This window comes from Oncorhynchus mykiss, chromosome 20 (assembly GCF_057628025.1).
Source record: "Oncorhynchus mykiss isolate SJ-2025 chromosome 20, ASM5762802v1, whole genome shotgun sequence".
NCBI classification, from domain to species: Eukaryota; Metazoa; Chordata; class Actinopteri; order Salmoniformes; family Salmonidae; genus Oncorhynchus; species Oncorhynchus mykiss.
The window spans coordinates 37,121,026-37,142,943 of record NC_143041.1 but is presented as its reverse complement, the minus strand read 5'-3'; the positions used below and the strand labels follow the sequence as shown (position 1 = coordinate 37,142,943).

At 47.7% G+C, this 21,918-nt stretch overlaps 1 protein-coding gene across 1 annotated transcript; it reads right to left on the bottom strand.

Moving 5' to 3' along the window:
* Positions 1–3,552: 3,552 nt before the first annotated feature.
* Positions 3,553–21,618, bottom strand: LOC110499341 (mitoferrin-2). The gene is made up of 4 exons (XM_036956203.2): positions 19,958–21,618; positions 14,714–14,942; positions 12,754–12,810; positions 3,553–6,280 (listed from the first exon to the last, which is right to left on the bottom strand). Exons 1-4 carry the CDS (start codon positions 20,297–20,299, stop codon positions 5,724–5,726), a joined length of 1,185 nt encoding a protein of 394 aa, XP_036812098.2. The 5' UTR covers positions 20,300–21,618; the 3' UTR covers positions 3,553–5,723.
* Positions 21,619–21,918: the final 300 nt, after the last annotated feature.

Below are 21,918 nucleotides of genomic sequence, written 5' to 3'. Positions count from 1 at the left end.
GTCTTAGTGTTGGAGCCCCTGGCTATCTGTAAATGATGTCTTAGTGTTGGAGCCCCTGGCTATCTGTAAATTATGTCTTAGTGTTGGAGCCCCTGGCTATCTGTAAATGATGTCTTAGTGTTGGAGCCCCTGGCTATCTGTAAATGATGTCTTAGTGTTGGAGCCCCTGGCTATCTGTAAATGATGTCTTAGTGTTGGAGCCCCTGGCTATCTGTAAATGATGTCTTAGTGTTGGCGCCCCTGGCTATCTATAAATGATGTCTTAGTGTTGGAGCCCCTGGCTATCTGTAAATTATGTGTTAGTGTTGGAGCCCCTGGCTATCTGTAAATGATGTCTTAGTGTTGGAGCCCCTGGCTATCTGTAAATTATGTCTTAGTGTTGGAGCCCCTGGCTATCTGTAAATTATGTCTTAGTGTTGGAGCCCCTGGCTATCTGTAAATGATGTCTTAGTGTTGGAGCCCCTGGCTATCTGTAAATGATGTCTTAGTGTTGGAGCCCCTGGCTATCTGTAAATTATGTCTTAGTGTTGGAGCCCCTGGCTATCTGTAAATTATGTCTTAGTGTTGGAGCCCCTGGCTATCTGTAAATTATGTCTTAGTGTTGGATCCCCTAGCTATCTGTAAATGATGTCTTAGTGTTGGAGCCCCTGGCTATCTGTAAATTATGTCTTAGTGTTGGAGCCCCTGGCTCTCTGTAAATGATGTCTTAGTGTTGGAGCCCCTGGCTATCTGTAAATGATGTCTTAGTGTTGGAGCCCCTGGCTATCTGTAAATGATGTCTTAGTGTTGGAGCCCCTGGCTATCTGTAAATGATGTCTTAGTGTTGGAGCCCCTGGCTATCTGTAAATTATGTCTTAGTGTTGGAGCCCCTGGCTATATGTAAATGATGTCTTAGTGTTGGAGCCCCTGGCTATCTGTAAATGATGTCTTAGTGTTGGAGCCCCTGGCTATCTGTAAATGATGTCTTAGTGTTGGAGCCCCTGGCTATCTGTAAATTATGTCTTAGTGTTGGAGCCCCTGGCTATCTGTAAATGATGTCTTAGTGTTGGAGCCCCTGGCTGTCTGTAAATGATGTCTTAGTGTTGGAGCCCCTGGCTGTCTGTAAATGATGTCTTAGTGTTGGAGCCCCTGGCTATCTGTAAATGATGTCTTTGTGTTGGAGCCCCTGGCTATCTGTAAATGATGTCTTAGTGTTGGAGCCCCTGGCTATCTGTAAATGATGTCTTAGTGTTGGAGCCCCTAGCTATCTGTAAATGATGTCTTAGTGTTGGAGCCCCTGGCTATCTGTAAATGATGTCTTAGTGTTGGAGCCCCTGGCTATCTGTAAATGATGTCTTAGTGTTGGAGCCCCTGGCTATCTGTAAATGATGTCTTAGTGTTGGAGCCCCTGGCTATCTGTAAATGATGTCTTAGTGTTGGAGCCCCTGGCTATCTGTAAATGATGTCTTAGTGTTGGAGCCCCTAGCTATCTGTAAATGATGTCTTAGTGTTGGAGCCCCTGGCTATCTGTAAATTATGTCTTAGTGTTGGAGCCCCTGGCTATCTGTAAATAATGTCTTAGTGTTGGAGCCCCTGGCTATCTGTAAATGATGTCTTAGTGTTGGAGCCCCTGGCTATCTGTAAATGATGTCTTAGTGTTGGAGCCCCTGGCTATCTGTAAATTATGTCTTAGTGTTGGAGCCCCTGGCTATCTGTAAATGATGTCTTAGTGTTGGAGCCCCTGGCTATCTGTAAATGATGTCTTAGTGTTGGAGCCCCTGGCTATCTGTAAATGATGTCTTAGTGTTGGAGCCCCTGGCTATCTGTAAATGATGTCTTAGTGTTGGAGCCCCTGGCTATCTGTAAATGATGTCTTAGTGTTGGAGCCCCTGGCTATCTGTAAATTATGTCTTAGTGTTGGAGCCCCTGGCTATCTGTAAATGATGTCTTAGTGTTGGAGCCCCTGGCTATCTGTAAATAATGTCTTAGTGTTGGAGCCCCTGGCTATCTGTAAATACAAAATACAAATAAAATGTTGTCGTCTGGTTTGCTTAATATAAGAGGCATTTATTTATTTATACTTTTACTTTTGATACTTTTACTTGTGGTATATTTTAGTCAGTACATGTGCTTTTGATAGTTACGTATATTTAAAACCAAATACTTTTACTGAAGTAGTATATTACTTGGTGACTTTGACTTTTACTTGAGTCATTCTCTATTTAGGTGTCTTTACTTTTACTCCAGTATGACAACTGGGTACTTTTTCCACCACTGCTGGGACGGAACGAATGGAATGGCATCACACCCCTGGAATCCATGTGTTTGATACCATTCCACATATTCTGCTCCAGCCATTACCACGAGCCCGTCCTCCCTCATTAAGGTGCCACCAACCTCCTGCGATACACTCACAGGTAAAGGAGACCCAGCTGTGTGAGCGAGGCGGTTATGTTTCGGGTCGCAGGGTGAAAGTTCAGATCTGCACCTGTGCCTCAGCCTAAACACAATACCTGTCACCAACAGACAGCCTTTAGAGCTGATGTGTGTGTGTGTGTGTGTGTGTGACAGGGGAGCAAATACCTGAGCCACGTGCAAGTCCACACACAAACACACACATATTATTACTATTTTTAAAACATAATAGCAACTGACCTGAATTATAAAAAAGATAAATATCAGACACAAGCCTGGTTGCTAGACAGCCAGCCAGACAGACACATCTCATGGGTGGGATGCATCAGACCCTTCATCCTCTTGACACGGACAAATAAACCCTACACACACATCAAATAACCTTATAACGGAAAACACTGGGGGAGATCACTCTCTAACATCATCTAACTGCTAATGACTTTATTTTCTTATCAGCAGGCTATCCAGGAAGTACTTCAAACTTTCTGTATTCCTCTGCCATATGTGTTACTATGACAATAGAGATATATAGGTGACACAAACGGCTGTTTAAAGGCCCATTGCAGTCAAAATCCTGTTAATTCTGTGTTTAGTATCATTTTGTAAAGCTGATGAATATAACACTGTAAAAGTGTGAAAACATTTAATCAGTGTTATTTCCTGTTTGTTTCTGGTTGAAACTAGAATATGCAATGGACCTTCTAATCGGCGGGTTTTGCAAGGTTGGAGTTTCAGCTTGCCTGGGACGTCACCAAGCAGTACATTAGTTAATAGTCCAATAACAGAGAGAGTTCCAAACCTCTCTGCCAATAACAGAGAGAGTTCCAAACCTCTCTGCCAATAACAGAGAGAGTTCCAAACCTCTCTGCCAATAACAGATAGTTTCCCCTCCCAGAAAAATTATTGCTTGAGGAATAGTATATTTCTTTGTTGCTAAAATTAATATTTGTTCTTCTTTTCAACCATTCTGTTGTAAAACTATTACAGTTAGGTACTTAATTGTTACCCACAAAGGATTTGATATCGATATAAAAACGGCCTTTAAGCTTTTGATCGCAGTATGTGAGATTCTACTGCATTGTTTTGTTGTTGCTGAGAGGAAAGGTATATGTGTCTGTGTGTACGAAAACAAACAATGCAAACAAGTGTAACAGCACCTGTGGGCAACCTGAGGGAGTCTACTGCTCTGTTTATTGATCAGACAGGATTACAGGGGACAGTCAGACAGAGGTCAAGAAGACTGATCAGCTGCATTCATCATCCACACACACAGCTGAGGCCACATAGGCTACATTTACACAGGCAGCCCAATTCTGACCTTGTGTCCAATTATCTGATCCGATTGGTAAAAATACCAATTATTGTTAAGAGATCAGAATTGGGCTGCCTGTATAAACACAGCCATACACACCGAGTGTCATGGATAAGTCCCTTAATCAATCAATTCATGTAATAGTTAATACACAACAGTATAATGACGTCACACCCCTAGCCACTGATCTAAGGCCAGTGTAGCATTCTCTCCAATGGTTAAGTTAGTATTTCGGGAGAGGAAGCTGATCCTAGATCTGTGTCTAACGGTTACTTCTACCTGAAGTCTTCAGAACGGCCTATTAAACAAACAGATGACTTGTGCAGAAACCTTTCAATGGAAGTTCCCCTGAAACATGAGCTCTTTCCTTCTTGACCCTTTCGAGTCAGGGCCAGAACGTAACATTCACATGATGTAAACATGTTTCTGTAGTGTAGATTTTGCTTCATGCGTGGGAATCCATATTGTGTTTGTGCCAAGCTGTCCTGTCTAAACCTTCATGTGTTCTTTTTAATACAGGAACAGCCAGTCAGTCTAGGTAAAACAAGGGTGTGACTGTAAACTGAAGTGTGTTTACATTGGAGTTATTTTAGTCAAATGCAGAGCGACATACAGGAGCAATCAGGATTAAGTGCGTCGCTCAAGGGCTCATCAGTATATGTTAAAACCTGGTCGGCTCGTGGATTTGAATCAGCAACCTTTCAGTTACGGTCCAAACGCTCTTAAGCGCTAAGCTACCTGTCACCTGTGTGGGCTAACCCATCCAAGAATTTGATCTACTCAAAGCAAAAGTACAAAGTGAGATCTGGGCAAACCCCCCACCCCACCCCACCCCACTCTCCTTACATCAGTGCAAATAACAAGGCAAGATGGAATTTATCTTCCAATGAATTGTCCAAAGATCCATGGTGATTCTCTCCATTCTTTCTATATACCAAAGCCAAAGTGAAAACCAACCAACGTTAGTACTGTAGGGGTTCAGGAATCACTTTAACTCAATAGTTCCTCTCAGAATATATTTACTGTACTTTACAACTTGCTGGCAGCAATATATTTAAGTTATATATTTATTTAAGTCTATATTTTGAGAGAAATTCCTGATTTCAAACCTCAAGAAGAGGTTACGTCTCTACCAGTTCACAAAATGACAAACTGATACTAGGCCTGGGGTTAAGGCGATCTTGTGCCTGAAGCCTATAAACAATTGTCTGGGTTTACACAAATGCCCCCTAAAGGCCCACTGTCACTCACACCTGGCCAAATGATATTACTCAAGAGCTTTATTGGGATGGTCACAGTGCCCCCTGGTGGGGCTTACAGTGAACAACATTCTCATCCAGATACATTAAAACGCAAGAATTAACACTACAGGTAGACTCCGTAATAGATCATCATACAAAGCTGGGCGACTTCCCGCTAACACATAACAATAACAGAATCCAAATCTGCCAAGATGACCGCCACTACTGGCTATTTCCAATCTGCGCCTCAATTGGACAATCTTGTTGTTAATTTCCGAAAGCAGGAAGTGGCCAACTGTCTGTGTATGATGAGGTCACAGTCTGCCTTTAAGAACACCGACAGAACAGCTGTCGTCAAATTCATCCCAACAATACTCTATGAAAGGTGCTGGACACTTCACATATTTCACAACTAAATCCGCTGGAGTAAAACAGAAGCATCTCTTTCAGGTTGACGTTTATGTGCGTTATATGGGTATACATTGAACACGTACTGTCAATACATCACATATTCACTTTCATAGTGTATTGTAAATTCTCAGTTTCAAACAGTTTAGCAGAGATGTTGATGGTTGAGCCACAGATGGAAGTGTCTTATTGGCAGTCTGAACGGGGTAAATAAGGTGGGTATTGGTTGGTTTATGTGCGTGTCGATTCTTCCTCATTTCTCCCTCGCTCTGAACACCTGCTCCAAAGGAAAAGGAAGGAGGTTGATAGATTTTTAAAAAAAGGAAGATATGGTGAAGAGATATGGCTGAAAGAAAATAGGACATGATTTATTTTTCCTCCCGCTGCAGCGCGACCCTCTTCTCGTGCTGGTGCTTGGTGATTCCGTACTTGAAGAACTCATAGACGGACCAGCTGATGGCTGTGGAGGGCATCTGATAGATCACCCTGGCCTGGACTCCTTTAAAGAACCCAGGCAGGCCACCCAGCCTGTACACTGTCCGGAAGGCATGGGCCAGGCCCGTGATGTGTCTGTGTGTCCCCTGACCTCCACCCTGGCCTGCAGCGGGGAGCCCCACCAGGGACTCCTGGGTGTTGAGCAGGGTCTTGCAGACATCCAGAGGGGTGGTGGCTGCAGCAGCGATGGCCCCGGCCAGGGCTCCAGACACCATGTGTGAGGAGGGGTTGTACTGTCTGTGGGGGTTGAGCAGCTCCTGGAGGTACTCGTAGGTCATGAAGTGGAGAGCCTGGAAGGGGATGTTCATGGTGAGCTGGGTGGTGTAGGAGCGGTAAAAGGCCCCAGGGCCCTCGCTCTGCCACACGGCACGCACACAGTCCATCACGCCGCGGTACGGAGAGTTATACATCTGCAAACGCTGCTTCACCACTGGACAGGGAGAAAAAGAGGGAGGGAGGGATAAGTGAGTAGAGGGGAGGGAGGGACAGGGAGAAAAAGAGGGAGGAAGGGACAGGTGAGTAGAGGGGAGGGAGGGAGGAAGGGACAGGTGAGTAGAGGGGAGGGAGGGAGGAAGGGACAGGTGAGTAGAGGGGAGGGAGGGAGGAAGGGACAGGTGAGTAGAGGGGAGGGAGGAAGGGACAAGTGAGTAGAGGGGAGGGAGGGAGGAAGGGACAGGTGAGTAGAGGGGAGGGAGGAAGGGACAAGTGAGTAGAGGGGAGGGAGGGAGGGACAAGTGAGTAGAGGGGAGGGAGGAAGGGACAAGTGAGTAGAGGGGAGGGAGGAAGGGACAAGTGAGAAGAGGGGAGGGAGGGAGGAAGGGACAGGTGAGTAGAGGGGAGGGAGGAAGGGACAAGTGAGTAGAGGGGAGGGAGGAAGGGACAAGTGAGTAGAGGGGAGGGAGGGAGGAAGGGACAGGTGAGTAGAGGGGAGGGAGGAAGGGACAAGTGAGTAGAGGGGAGGGAGGGAGGGACAAGTGAGTAGAGGGGAGGGAGGGAGGAAGGGACAGGTGAGTAGAGGGGAGGGAGGGAGGAAGGGACAGGTGAGTAGAGGGGAGGGAGGGAGGAAGGGACAAGTGAGTAGAGGGGAGGGAGGAAGGGACAAGTGAGTAGAGGGGAGGGAGGGAGGAAGGGACAGGTGAGTAGAGGGGAGGGAGGAAGGGACAAGTGAGTAGAGGGGAGGGAGGGAGGAAGGGACAGGTGAGTAGAGGGGAGGGAGGAAGGGACAAGTGAGTAGAGGGGAGGGAGGGAGGGACAGGGAGAAAAAGAGGGAGGGAGGGATAAGTGAGTAGAGGGGAGGGAGGAAGGGACAAGTGAGTAGAGGGGAGGGAGGGAGGGACAAGTGAGTAGAGGGGAGGGAGGGAGGGACAAGTGAGTAGAGGGGAGGGAGGGAGGGACAAGTGAGTAGAGGGGAGGGAGGGAGGGACAGGGAGAAAAAGAGGGAGGGAGGGATAAGTGAGTAGAGGGGAGGGAGGGAGGGACAGGGAGAAAAAGAGGGAGGGATAAGTGAGTAGAGGGGAGGGAGGAAGGGACAGGGAGAAAAAGAGGGAGGGAGGGATAAGTGAGTAGAGGGGAGGGAGGGAGGAAGGGACAGGTGAGGGGAGGGAGGAAGGGACAAGTGAGTAGAGGGGAGGGAGGGAGGGACAGGGAGAAAAAGAGGGAGGGAGGGATAAGTGAGTAGAGGGGAGGGAGGAAGGGACAGGGAGAAAAAGAGGGAGGGAGGGATAAGTGAGTAGAGGGGAGGGAGGGAGGAAGGGACAGGTGAGTAGAGGGGAGGGAGGAAGGGACAAGTGAGTAGAGGGGAGGGAGGGAGGAAGGGACAGGTGAGTAGAGGGGAGGGAGGAAGGGACAAGTGAGTAGAGGGGAGGGAGGAAGGGACAGGGAGAAAAAGAGGGAGGGAGGGATAAGTGAGTAGAGGGGAGGGAGGGAGGAAGGGACAGGTGAGTAGAGGGGAGGGAGGAAGGGACAAGTGAGTAGAGGGGAGGGAGGAAGGGACAGGGAGAAAAAGAGGGAGGGAGGGATAAGTGAGTAGAGGGGAGGGAGGGAGGAAGGGACAGGTGAGTAGAGGGGAGGGAGGAAGGGACAAGTGAGTAGAGGGGAGGGAGGGAGGAAGGGACAAGTGAGTAGAGGGGAGGGAGGGAGGGACATGTGAGTAGAGGGGAGGGAGGGAGGGACATGTGAGTAGAGGGGAGGGAGGAAGGGACAAGTGAGTAGAGGGGAGGGAGGGAGGAAGGGACAGGTGAGTAGAGGGGAGGGAGGAAGGGACAAGTGAGTAGAGGGGAGGGAGGGAGGAAGGGACAGGTGAGTAGAGGGGAGGGAGGGAGGGATAAGTGAGTAGAGGGGAGGGAGGGAGGAAGGGACAGGTGAGTAGAGGGAGGGAGGGATAAGTGAGTAGAGGGGAGGGAGGGAGGAAGGGACAGGTGAGTAGAGGGAGGAAGGGACAGGTGAGTAGAGGGAGGGAGGGATAAGTGAGTAGAGGGAGGGAGGGAGGAAGGGACAGGTGAGTAGAGGGGAGGGAGGGATGGATAAGTGAGTAGAGGGGAGGGAGGGAGGAAGGGACAGGTGAGTAGAGGGGAGGGAGGAAGGGACAAGTGAGTAGAGGGGAGGGAGGAAGGGACAGGGAGAAAAAGAGGGAGGGAGGGATAAGTGAGTAGAGGGGAGGGAGGGAGGAAGGGACAGGTGAGTAGAGGGGAGGGAGGAAGGGACAAGTGAGTAGAGGGGAGGGAGGGAGGAAGGGACAAGTGAGTAGAGGGGAGGGAGGGAGGGACATGTGAGTAGAGGGGAGGGAGGAAGGGACAAGTGAGTAGAGGGGAGGGAGGGAGGAAGGGACAGGTGAGTAGAGGGGAGGGAGGAAGGGACAAGTGAGTAGAGGGGAGGGAGGGAGGAAGGGACAGGTGAGTAGAGGGGAGGGAGGGAGGGATAAGTGAGTAGAGGGGAGGGAGGGAGGAAGGGACAGGTGAGTAGAGGGAGGGAGGGATAAGTGAGTAGAGGGGAGGGAGGGAGGAAGGGACAGGTGAGTAGAGGGAGGAAGGGACAGGTGAGTAGAGGGAGGAAGGGATAAGTGAGTAGAGGGAGGGAGGGAGGAAGGGACAGGTGAGTAGAGGGGAGGGAGGGAGGGATAAGTGAGTAGAGGGGAGGGAGGGAGGAAGGGACAGGTGAGTAGAGGGAGGAAGGGACAGGTGAGTAGAGGGAGGGAGGGATAAGTGAGTAGAGGGGAGGGAGGGAGGAAGGGACAGGTGAGTAGAGGGAGGAAGGGACAGGTGAGTAGAGGGAGGGAGGGATAAGTGAGTAGAGGGGAGGGAGGAAGGGACAGGTGAGTAGAGGGGAGGGAGGGAGGAAGGGACAGGTGAGTAGAGGGGAGGGAGGGACAGGTGAGTAGAGGGGAGGGAGGGAGGGACAGGGAGAAAAAGAGGGAGGGAGGGATAAGTGAGTAGAGGGGAGGGAGGGAGGGACAGGGAGAAAAAGAGGGAGGGAGGGATAAGTGAGTAGAGGGGAGGGAGGAAGGGACAGGGAGAAAAAGAGGGAGGGAGGGATAAGTGAGTAGAGGGGAGGGAGGGAGGAAGGGACAGGTGAGTAGAGGGGAGGGAGGAAGGGACAAGTGAGTAGAGGGGAGGGAGGGAGGGACAGGGAGAAAAAGAGGGAGGGAGGGATAAGTGAGTAGAGGGGAGGGAGGAAGGGACAGGGAGAAAATGAGGGAGGGAGGGATAAGTGAGTAGAGGGGAGGGAGGGAGGAAGGGACAGGTGAGTAGAGGGGAGGGAGGAAGGGACAAGTGAGTAGAGGGGAGGGAGGAAGGGACAGGGAGAAAAAGAGGGAGGGAGGGATAAGTGAGTAGAGGGGAGGGAGGGAGGGACAGGTGAGTAGAGGGGAGGGAGGAAGGGACAAGTGAGTAGAGGGGAGGGAGGGAGGAAGGGACAAGTGAGTAGAGGGGAGGGAGGGAGGGACAAGTGAGTAGAGGGGAGGGAGGAAGGGACAAGTGAGTAGAGGGGAGGGAGGGAGGAAGGGACAGGTGAGTAGAGGGGAGGGAGGAAGGGACAAGTGAGTAGAGGGGAGGGAGGGAGGAAGGGACAGGTGAGTAGAGGGGAGGGAGGGAGGGATAAGTGAGTAGAGGGGAGGGAGGGAGGAAGGGACAGGTGAGTAGAGGGAGGGAGGGATAAGTGAGTAGAGGGGAGGGAGGGAGGAAGGGACAGGTGAGTAGAGGGAGGAAGGGACAGGTGAGTAGAGGGAGGGAGGGATAAGTGAGTAGAGGGAGGGAGGGAGGAAGGGACAGGTGAGTAGAGGGGAGGGAGGGAGGGATAAGTGAGTAGAGGGGAGGGAGGGAGGAAGGGACAGGTGAGTAGAGGGAGGGAGGGATAAGTGAGTAGAGGGGAGGGAGGGAGGAAGGGACAGGTGAGTAGAGGGAGGAAGGGACAGGTGAGTAGAGGGAGGGAGGGACAGGTGAGTAGAGGGAGGGAGGGATAAGTGAGTAGAGGGGAGGGAGGGAGGAAGGGACAGGTGAGTAGAGGGAGGAAGGGACAGGTGAGTAGAGGGAGGGAGGGATAAGTGAGTAGAGGGGAGGGAGGAAGGGACAGGTGAGTAGAGGGGAGGGAGGGACAGGTGAGTAGAGGGGAGGGAGGGAGGGACAGGTGAGTAGAGGGGAGGGAGGGAGGAAGGGACAGGTGAGTAGAGGGGAGGGAGGAAGGGACAAGTGAGTAGAGGAGAGGGAGGAAGGGACAAGTGAGTAGAGGGGAGGGAGGGAGGAAGGGACAGGTGAGTAGAGGGGAGGGAGGAAGGGACAAGTGAGTAGAGGGGAGGGAGGGAGGGACAGGTGAGTAGAGGGGAGGGAGGAAGGGACAAGTGAGTAGAGGAGAGGGAGGAAGGGACAAGTGAGTAGAGGGAGGAAGGGACAGGTGAGTAGAGGGAGGAAGGGACAGGTGAGTAGAGGGGAGGGAGGAAGGGACAAGTGAGTAGAGGAGAGGGAGGAAGGGACAAGTGAGTAGAGGAGAGGGAGGAAGGGACAGGTGAGTAGAGGGGAGGGAGGAAGGGACAAGTGAGTAGAGGAGAGGGAGGAAGGGATAAGTGAGTAGAGGAGAGGGAGGAAGGGACAAGTGAGTAGAGGAGAGGGAGGGAGGGATAAGTGAGTAGAGGAGAGGGAGGAAGGGACAAGTGAGTAGAGGGGAGGGAGGGAGGAAGGGACAGGTGAGTAGAGGGGAGGGAGGAAGGGACAAGTGAGTAGAGGAGAGGGAGGAAGGGACAAGTGAGTAGAGGAGAGGGAGGAAGGGACAAGTGAGTAGAGGGAGGAAGGGACAGGTGAGTAGAGGGAGGAAGGGACAGGTGAGTAGAGGGAGGAAGGGACAGGAGGGAGGAAAGGACAGGTGAGTAGAGGGGGGAGGGAGGAAGGGACAGGTAGGTAGAGGGAGGAAGGGACAGGTGAGTAGAGGGGAGGGAGGGATGGAGGGAGTATTAGAAAGACAGGATTGCCAGGTGTGTTTACATCATCAGGGACCAGGAACAGAGTCCAGAGAATGAAAAAGAAATACCAAAATGATTGACCAAATAAAAAACCTGCACAGTCATAACTTCCTCAAAGGATTTAACAGATTTATTTAGGCTGTTGAAGCTAAAAACCTGCTCCCTCCCTCTACCTGCCCCCCACCCCCCAATCTCCCCCTCCACCTAGCTAGCAGGTAGAATAAGCAGGCTAGGCCCTAGAGGTACAAGGTGCTAAACCTGCAGAGAGAGCTCTGACACAGTGGTTTATCTGCAGCAAACAACATCTCAGTGTCCTTAACTTCTTGAGTGTAGGTAGCAGGATTTTCGTTTTTGGCTAAAAGACGTACCCATTTGAAACTGCCTATTTCTCAGGCCCAGAAACAAGAATATGCACAATTGTCAGATTAGGATAGAAAACACTCTAAAGTTTCCAAAACTGTCAAAATATTGTCTGTGAGTATAACAGAACTGATATTGCAGGCGAAAACCTGAGGAAAATCAAACCAGGAAGTGCTGTTTTTCCTGAAAGCTCTCTGTTCCATTGGATGGCTTGCCTCCATTTAAAGGGATATCAACCAGATTGCTTTTCCTATGGCTTCCTCAAGGTGTCAGTCTTTAGACAGTTTCAAGCTTTTATTTTGAAAAAATGAGCGAGAAAGATAACATCGCGTCAGTGGATAGCTGGTTGTTGGATAGCTGAGTTTTGCTTGCGCAACAGAGTGGGGCAGCCATTGTCTCTCCCTCTCCTATTGAAAAAGCGACAGATATATTATCGATTATATTTTTTTTAAACAACCTGAGGATTGATTATAAAAAAACGTTTGACATGTTTCTGTGGACATTACGGATACTATTTGGAATTTTCGTCTGTGATGTCGTGACCGCTTGCGCCTGTGGATTTCTGAACATAATGTGCCAAACAAATGGAGGTATTTTGGATATAAAAATAATCTTTATGGAACATTTATTGTGTAACTGGGAGTCTCGTGAGTACAAACATCCGAAGATCATCAAAGGTAAGCGATTTAATCTATTGCTTTTCTGACCTTCGTGACCAATCTACTTGGCTGCTAGCTATTTGTAATATTTTGTCGACTGAGAGAGATGTTCTTACATAAACGCTTGTTATGCTTTCGCCGAAAAGCTGTATTGACATCTGACACGCCAGGTGGATTAACAACAAGCTAAACTGTGTTTTGCTATATTGCACTTGCGATTTCATGAAAATGAAATATTTTTAGTAATTTAATTTGAATTTGGTGCTCTGCAGTTCAGCGGGTGTTGATGAAAATGATCCCGCTAAAGGGATGGGTGCGTCAAGAAGTTTAATACACCCCATGCATCAGAAGGAGAAAAGCAGGTTCAAAACAGTGCCGTGAGACCTGTGTCCCTGGCCCAGGGAAAGAGAGAGATTATTTATAGACAGAGAAATGTACCTTCAGATGGGTTCATGGCTGCGTCATGAAGCAATGTGGCTACACACCCTGCCGTACCTGTAACACACACACACACACACACACACACCCCAATGGTGAACAACAACAAGAGAGAGAGAAAGATTGCAGGGAATGAACGAAAAAGCAGAGGAGAAATCCTCTAGTTCTCTCTAGTGGTAAAACAGGACATCATCACTGCTGATGGACCAGTTAAAACTTCTCTTCCTCTACTGGGCACATCTGCAATCTCTTACCCTGCCTCTCCCCTGACTTGGAAACAAGGGAGGGGGGAAGAAGAGAGAAGACAGCTGACCTGGGAAGAAGAGAGAGAAAAAGCAGAGAAGACAGCTGACCTGAGAAGAAGAGAGAGAAAAAGCAGAGAAGACAGCTGACCTGGGAAGAAGAGAGAGAGGAAAAGCAGAGAAGACAGCTGACCTGGGAAGAAGAGAGAGAGGAAAAGCAGAGAAGACAGCTGACCTGAGAAGAAGAGCGAGAGGAAAAGCAGAGAAGACAGCTGACCTGAGAAGAAGAGAGAGAGGAAAAGCAGAGAAGACAGCTGACCTGAGAAGAAGAGAGAGAGGAAAAGCAGAGAAGACAGCTGACCTGAGAAGAAGAGAGAGAGGAAAAGCAGAGAAGACAGCTGACCTGGGAAGAAGAGAGAGAAAAAGCAGAGAAGACAGCTGACCTGAGAAGAGAGAGAGGAAAAGCAGAGAAGACAGCTGACCTGGGAAGAAGAGAGAGGAAAAGCAGAGAAGGCAGCTGACCTGGGAAGAAGAGAGAGAAAAAGCAGAGAAGACAGCTGACCTGGGAAGAAGAGAGAAGACAGCTGACCTGGGAAGAAGAGAGAGAAAAAGCAGAGAACAGAAACAGGGATAAATAGAGAAATATTCTCTAGTACTTGCTTTGTCTGAGCAAACTGTGTTTCAAGTTTCTTGTCGTGCAAATTAGAACTGTGTGTGGACAGACCTTGATGACAGCTACCTAGTGAACTCTCAGAGGACTGTTAGTCTGGTTCTAACTGCAGTCTGCTTTCCTTTCACATGCTCTCTAATAAAGCTAGTTACAACTACGGGGGACAGAAACAATTCCTGCAGTAATAATAGTGTCTTTCTTTACCCTCTGAAGGTCTCTGATGCAGTCAGTCTGTGAATGTGGCCGACTCGGCAGAATGCTGACCATTCATACGGGGTCATATCAGCCGCGCGGCCAGATAAATACCACTCCTACTAGCCTGCAGGGCCAGAATTAGACCCCACCACCAGCTGATACCCCGCCAGAGTGGCTGGTGATGTTTTTCATCACACTGGCGAGTGGACCAACAAGTTAGTTTCAGGCCAATCAATCAATTAAAATGTATTTTATAAAGCTCTTTTTACATCAGCAGTTATACAGATACCTGGCCTAAAACCCCAAAGAGCAAGCAATGCAGAAGCACGGTAGCTAGGGAAAAACTCCCTAGAAAGACAGGAACCTAGGACGGAACCAAGAGAGAAACCAGGGCCTGCTTACTGTCTGGGTATGAGAGATCCTGGAGCTCAAGCAGTAGTCCTGTCTACTGTCCACAGAATGGGGCTATAGGAACAATGTAGCACCACTCCTCAGCCACTGTGCTCCAGGTGGCAGGCTGACTCACTCACCCACCCACACAACTCAGTGTCTGAGAGCAAGGTTCATCTAGGTTAGTCCTAGTAGCATCTGCTTAGTGCCCAGGGGAGAAAAGGGCCTCTCCCTCTCTGCAGTGTGAACCAACATTACAGGACTACAGAACTAAATAATTCACTACTTGATTGAGTTGCTAAGAATAATATTGGAAACACCAAATGAAATGAGTGTTTACAAGAAAAAAACAAGGTCATTTACTGTATGTAGGAGAAGTACAGGCTTGGTATGCACACATGTGCATTTTGTGCGTGTGCTTTGCATGTATATGCCTTGTGTGTGCTGTGTTTTCCCGGTATACCGTTGGCCAGGTGGCTGTTAGCACCAGGATGGATGATGTCACCCAGACTCTTCTTCAGTTTCTCATAGCAGGCAAAGTAGAGAGCATGTGCCGGTCCTGCCCCCACGGCCGTGGCATTCAGCCCTCTCATTGGTCGCCAGACACCCTCTGTGGTTATGATTCGCCGAAGCGCGTCCATCACATTCCGGTAGCGGGCGGCAGGCTCAGGCTGTAGGCTCTGCATTCGCGTCTACACAGGGGAGAGGTTAGAGGTCACAGACCTACTGGTTACCCAAGTCATAACCTAACCACACACTTCTCACCATACCATAATCTAACCAGAATGTTTAAATTACATTTGAGAAACTTCCATGTTGGAATAAAATCTTAGCAGAGGTGGGATGAGTGCAGTAGTTGTAATATATTAAAAAAGCCAAGTCATAATATTGGCAGTGCTTCCACATGCTAAATAGTTTCACGTTTGAACATTTTGAGTGGTCGTGCCCATCCCTCGTGTTAAACAGAAGGACGTGTTGAATAAGGAGACCCAAGGTCAGAGGGACATAAGCTGCCTTTCTGTGAGCCAGCAGCACTCACACGCCCTGCCCTTACACACACTCCTTATCGCTGGGCCAGTGTCCAGGTTCAGTGTTCATCCCGTGAGGCTCAGGGTTGCACATTTTGGGGAATATCCACAGGTGGAAACATTCCATGGGAATATATGGGAATTAACAGAAATATATGAAAATGAATACCATTTAAACTGTGGAATTATTTGCATTGGATATATTTACCATATCATACAGAGACATAAACCTTTTACCTTATCATTAGACATAGTTGCAAATGATTAAATCCTTCCAATAGAAATTTTAAAAAACAATTTAGTGACAAATTGAACTTTAATTAAATGAGTTGACTCTTCACATGGGATGATTTCACTGAACAACAAAAGGGAATATTGAATTATCTCCAATGATCCATCGCATCTCCCAAAAATGTTTTCAACACACATCTGTAAAATGATAGTCTAGAAACTAAAGCTTTGGTTGTTATCCTCTCAGGCTTCCATGTCTTCTCCCTGGACCTCCTCAATATCCACCTCTTGAACATCAGACTGAAGTCTCATCTTCACTTGTCAGCCTCAGATCTGCCCAGATGGCCACCAATTATTCAACCCTTGTATTGGTCAGCCTGTTGTGTGCTTTGGTGTGTGTGTTCCCAAACAAGGACCAGTTGCACTCTGAGGTGGCGGATGTTGGTGGGATTTGGAGGATGATGGAGGCAATATGGGAAATTTCCTCAGATCCACAAAGTCCCTTCCTTTAGGTGGCTGATGAGATATGTTGGCACGACTGCCATATTGCATCTCCATCCCAAAGCCCTTGCTTGGAAGTGTACTTCGCCAGACTGCCAAGAACCTTGCCCTCATCCAGACCAAGGTGGCGAGATCTTGTTGATCTCTGCACCAGACAGGATGCTCTTGCCAGCATACTTGGGGTCCAACATGTACGTTGCAGTGTGTTTGGGCTTCAGGCACAAGTCTTCACACTTTTTGATGCATTTCAGAACTGTAGTTTCCTCTGCTTGGCACAAAAGTGAAGTGGGCAGGGCAGTATGGATTTATTATATTACATCTGCAAGCAGAGTCTGAACATCAGACATGATGGCATTGTCTTCCTCAATCTATGCAATGGCTACTGCTATAGGTTTCACTCTGCTTACCACTCTTTCCCAAAATACATCATCCAGTAGGATCCTCTTGATGGGGCTGTCCATATCAGCAGACTGTGATATGGCCATTTCTTGGAGACTCCTTCCCATCCAGGAGACTGTCAAACATGATGACAACACCACCCCAACAAGTGTTGCTGGGCAGCTTCAATGTGGTGCTCTTATTCTTCTCACTTTGCTTGGTGAGGTAGACTGCTGCTATAGCTTGATGACCCTTCACATACCTAACCATTTCCTTGGCTCTCTTGTAGAGTGTTTTCAGTGCCATGATGTCCTTGAGGAGCAGATTCAATGCATGAGCAGCACAGCCAATGGGTGTGATGTGAGGGTAGGACTCCTCCACTTTAGACCAAGCAGCCTTCATGTTCGCAGCATGGTCTGTCACCAGTGCAAATACCTTCTGTGGTGCAAGTTCATTGATGACTGCCTTCAGCTCATCTGCAATGTAGAGACCGTTGTGTCTGTGCTCTTGTAGAATACTGGTGGAGGGATGGAGATCTAGTTAATTATTCCTTGCCCACAAACATTTGACCACCCATCAGAGATAGGTTCAGGGTTCATCCTCTCACTGTGAGGCTAGGGACCAGTGTCAAGGTTAAGGGTTCATCCTCTCTCTGTGAGGCTAGGGACCAGTGTCAAGGTTAAGGGTTCATCCTCTCACAGTGAGGCTAGGGACCAGTGTCAAGGTTAAGGGTTCATCCTCTCTCTGTGAGGCTAGGGGCCAGTATCAAGGTTCAGGGTTCATCCTCTCTCTGTGAGGCTAGGGACCAGCTAGTGCTGTGAAACGCATAGAGGGTCTTCTAATAACGTCCAAAGGAGAGGCCCGGGCTACAGCTGAATGGACAACACATGCTGATTGCTTGCTGCAGTGTGTATGTCAGTGTGTTACAGGAACTGTAAAGCACTGTGGAATGCCGGGGCCTGTAAGAGAGAGCAGACTCCCACACGTCAACCAACCATGCATAATGTAGCAGTACCTGGATGGCCTTGAAACGTTTAGAACAGCGCCATCTTGGAAGATATTTGATGTCAATGTTTCAATGAGACTTCGGTATGAATCAATGTTAAAGGAAATAAGAACAGTTCTCTCAGCCACGACACACGATATGTAGCCTATGGTTGTGTATTGCAGAGAGCTTAGCTTGTCTAGAAAGAGCCTTTCTAACCTCAACCTTTGGAATGAGTGTAAACAACGAGTTGACATTATCTCTACTGTGCAATCTGCGTGACAACCACTGCAAGCTATTTTCCGAGGATTATCAACTGTTAGTCCACTGGGGTCAGCTGTCAGCTTGAGCTAGGTCCCCTCTGTAGAGATCTGCTAATGTGTTTATAAGTAAAGACGGTCAATGCCATGTTGTTTGACAGGTGACATGATTTACAGATCAGTGAGTCTGTGTCTCAGGCTGCCCTTCCTCTGCAAGCAGACTGTTTCACTGTCTGGGCTGCACCTCAATACTTTAAAGACACATGCTTTCCTAGTCTCCTTTACTTTGTCTGCGCGCATTTGAAAACTCAGTATATGTGAAAGCAACACGGTGGCTGGATGCCAACTGGGAACTTTTTTTTTCGACTGTCCTGTTCTTTCATGTCGTTGAAGAGAGGAGACTGGAGAGGAAGCCATTTTAGACGACTGAGACGAAGCCCAAGCTGTGTGAGCAGCACCTGGATCAGAGGTAGGAAATACAGCTGGGAAAGACAGACGAATCTCCGCTTTGTTCTAAGAGAGCCCTGCTCTCCCACCTGACACCAACAGCTGACTCGTCTCCCTACCTGACCGCTCTGACTCGGTTGGTCTGTCTCTGCTAACTGCATAGTTGTACACAATGACCGCAGCGGTCTACAAATCTCCCTGAATCTTAAATAACTACTCAATATTATTTGTAGATCAGTCAGTCACAATTTACCGATGATATATCACGGTTTTGATGCTCCCAAACACCACCAATCATTTCCATCAGTGACCAACTCATGACTCTTTCTACAGGGACCACAAAATATACCAGACAAAACACTGGGCTCTCATGTGCAGAGCAGACCTAAATCAGTGAGTGGGCCTGTCAAAACAGCATAGGCTAACGTAACTTAACACATCTTGTTTACATAACACCTAAGTCATCCCGGCTAAGCACTTCATCCAACACAAATTTAAAGTCTTATAATATAACAATAAACAGAACTATGGTTCTAAGAGTGTGCAGTGGTAGAGCCAACCTGTCAGCCTAATTCTGCATAATGAGCACAGCAACATAGAAGCATTGTGCTCTTAATCCCAGGACATCCAGCCCGGTATTTTCTGTAAACAAAGAACAGTTCTACCCCATCTAAATGCTGCCAGGTAGCAATTAGCATTGCAAGTTCGTTTTGCATGGCCCGATGCCCCGGGTGTGCGGAGTTTCCACATTGTACACCATTGGTTTCTATTGAATCTCCTTCCAACCGGGGAACCGGGCCATGCAAAACGAACTCACCCATTGACAATCTAAGACTTTTTGACAGAATCCAGGGTGCCTGTACTAACCTATGGGTTCTCTTCTTGAATACAGGGACAGTTTGGAAATACAGGGAGTTACACCTAGAAGCCATATGCATGCTAAAAGCAGTTTGGAACGTTTTCAAATGTAACGTTAGCTACTAATCGATCACATACTCTCCTACGGTTACTAGTCACCTAGCTAGCTGGTGGGCGACGGTGGTGGGCAACAGTCAGCGGGTGATGTGTATACATGTACAGGAAATGGGGCACATGTGCTGCTTCATTCCACCTAACAGTCTCCTTTCTCAAAGCGAAAAATAACTTTGCGTGTTATTAGTATGAAAAACTACCTGGGGGTGCACACTAATGGCAATAGGGACCATAGTAAATTGCAGTAGGAAAATGTTAAGCCTAAACCCATTATATCAGGCGCCAACTAAATAGCTGGCTACAGTACTAGCTAATCATCATTCAACCCCAGACTCGAGCCGATGCACAGCCAGAGGCCGACCTTGCTGTTTTGGCTAGCTAACTAACAGCTAAAATGGCTAACGTTAGACAGCTAGCTAATAAGATGACAACAACGGCAATATTCAATTCCTAAAAGTTTACCTTTCCACTTTATTGAAATTCTGTATGCCAAAGTTAAGTTAATGAATATGGCGACTAATTATGTGACAAAAGTAACTTGTGTGCACTGCAGTAACTAACTAGCTAGGTAACGTTCCCTAATCTAGCAAGTAGAGGATTCTCGATCCACTGATATTCGTAGTGGATGGAAGTTAGCTCGTTAGCATGCTAAGTTAGCGTCCTAGCTGAAATGTTAGCCTGTCTGGTTTCGACCTTGCCTCATATGTGCTGTGACTGACAAACTTATTGACATGGTGGCCACCAATCGGATTCGCATGATTGCTGAAGCCACATCATGACGAGCAAAGTAATTTCTAACCCTCCAATGTAATGTGCCCAAGCTCCAAGACAAGTCGGTTAACTATCTAACGGTTAACTATCTAAGTTAGCGGCTAACGCTAGCCCAACATAGCCTACCGCGTTACCTTGACACAGTCGATGGGGAACATCAGGCAATGCTCCATGATCCCAGCCACTGCTCCTGCAAACATGTGGGTGCTGGTGGAAGCGCCTTGCGGCAAACCCTCATACTCCGGTTCCGAAGCATCTGCTATTTCAGGAGGGCCACCGCTAAACTGAACAGTCTGGATCTCTGCATCGCCTCCGATCCGGGGAGACAAATTCCCAACGAGGCTCTCCGACACTCCCCAGATCCTTCCACTGAACCATCGGACCTCTGCGCCGGCTGAGGCTCCAGCAACCCCGGCGTTCCCGCCTGCTGTCTCCGCTGTCATCCGATGCCTTCTCGGGAAACCATCCGCTTCCATTGGAATCTCGATGGACAGTCTTTACTTTATGCCCCGATGGCACTCCGTCTAAGGCGGTTTCGTGTTCGCGTACCGTTGGTAGTTTTTTACATTCCCATCCCAGATGTTTACCGGTCGTACACCGTTTCCACGCCCCGCCTCCCTCAGTCCCCAGAGCGGACAGGTCCACGCAGTGTTTGGGAAAGGCTTGCCTCTGCCGAAACCCCAACAACCGGATGTTCCGGTTTTCAGGGGAAGTGAGAAGAGAGCCTGTGACGCGACGGCCGCTTTTGGACGTTAACATAATGTGGTTGGTTGAGCTATAACTGCATTTTCTATTGCATCAGGATTCAAACTGAATGTTTCTAAATGTGAAATGTTATGTTAATTTGACTCTGATGATAAAGAAATTGAAAATATTCCTGTAAAGGACTGTGTTAAATATTTAGGAATACATCTGTCAAAAAACCACTTAGTCAGACAACATTTGAATTTCTCTCCTAAAATTAAGAGAACTAAACATATATTTAATAATTGGCTACAAAGAGATCTTTCTATACTTGGGAGAGTACTTCTGTCCAAGGCAGAGGGACTGTCTCGTTTTGTGTACCCCTCATTATCGTTATGTGTAAATCCAGCTACTTGTAAAGAGATCAATAAGACCTTTCTTGACTTCATCTGGAAAAATAAGCCTCACAAATGAAAAAAATATGTCCTTTCTAACCAAAGAGCTGAAGGCGGTCTAGAAGTGTTGGACTTTGTTGACATAAATAACACTTTCAAGATAAACTGGTTGAAAAAATGTTTGCTCAATACTGATTCAATATGGTATTTCATTCCAAATAATGTTTAATAAATTGGGAGGTCTTCAATTTTGACTGAAATGTAATTATATTCCTGAAAGATTACCTGCTAAATTGGCTAGGTTTCACCAACAAGCTTTACTGGCCTGGAAAATATGTTTCCTGCACAATTGTTCCCCTCATAAAGCTCTTTTGTGGAATAATTCAGACATAACTGTAAGGAATAAGTCATTGTTCTACCCCAGCTGGCATGAGAGGAATATTGACTTTGTCCTTGATATTTTCGACAACAAGGGTAATATTCTCAGCTATGAACAATTTATAACATTGAAAGAGTTTCCAATACCTTTCAGAGTGTTTATTTCTGTGATCAAAGCCGTTCCCAGTGGTCTAACTACACTTATGAAAAGTCATCTTAGTTTTGGGAATGATCACAGAGTTTATCCAGAACTCAGATTGGAAGGCTAAGTTAGCTTACTTGAGATATCTTGTTGTGATAAATATATAAGATAAATACAGTGCCTTGCGAAAGTATTCGGCCCCCTTGAACTTTGCGACCTTTTGCCACATTTCAGGCTTCAAACATAAAGATATAAAACTGTATTTTTTTGTGAAGAATCAACAACAAGTGGGACACAATCATGAAGTGGAACGACATTTATTGGATATTTCAAACTTTTTTAACAAATCAAAAACTGAAAAATTGGGCGTGCAAAATTATTCAGCCCCTTTACTTTCAGTGCAGCAAACTCTCTCCAGAAGTTCAGTGAGGATCTCTGAATGATCCAATGTTGACCTAAATGACTAATGATGATAAATACAATCCACCTGTGTTTA

What these genes read in the sequence shown, in the direction of transcription:
- LOC110499341 (XM_036956203.2), bottom strand. Translation starts at nt 20,299, where the DNA reads ATGGAAGCGGATGGTTTCCCGAGAAGGCATCGGATGACAGCGGAGACA. An exon ending in TCCCCATCGACTGTGTCAAG is followed by an intron (nt 14,943 to 19,957) that starts GTAACGCGGTAG and finishes TCCCCTGTGTAG; the next exon opens with ACGCGAATGCAGAGCCTACA. An exon ending in AGCCATGAACCCATCTGAAG is followed by an intron (nt 6,281 to 12,753) that starts GTACATTTCTCT and finishes CTCCCTGTCCAG; the next exon opens with TGGTGAAGCAGCGTTTGCAG.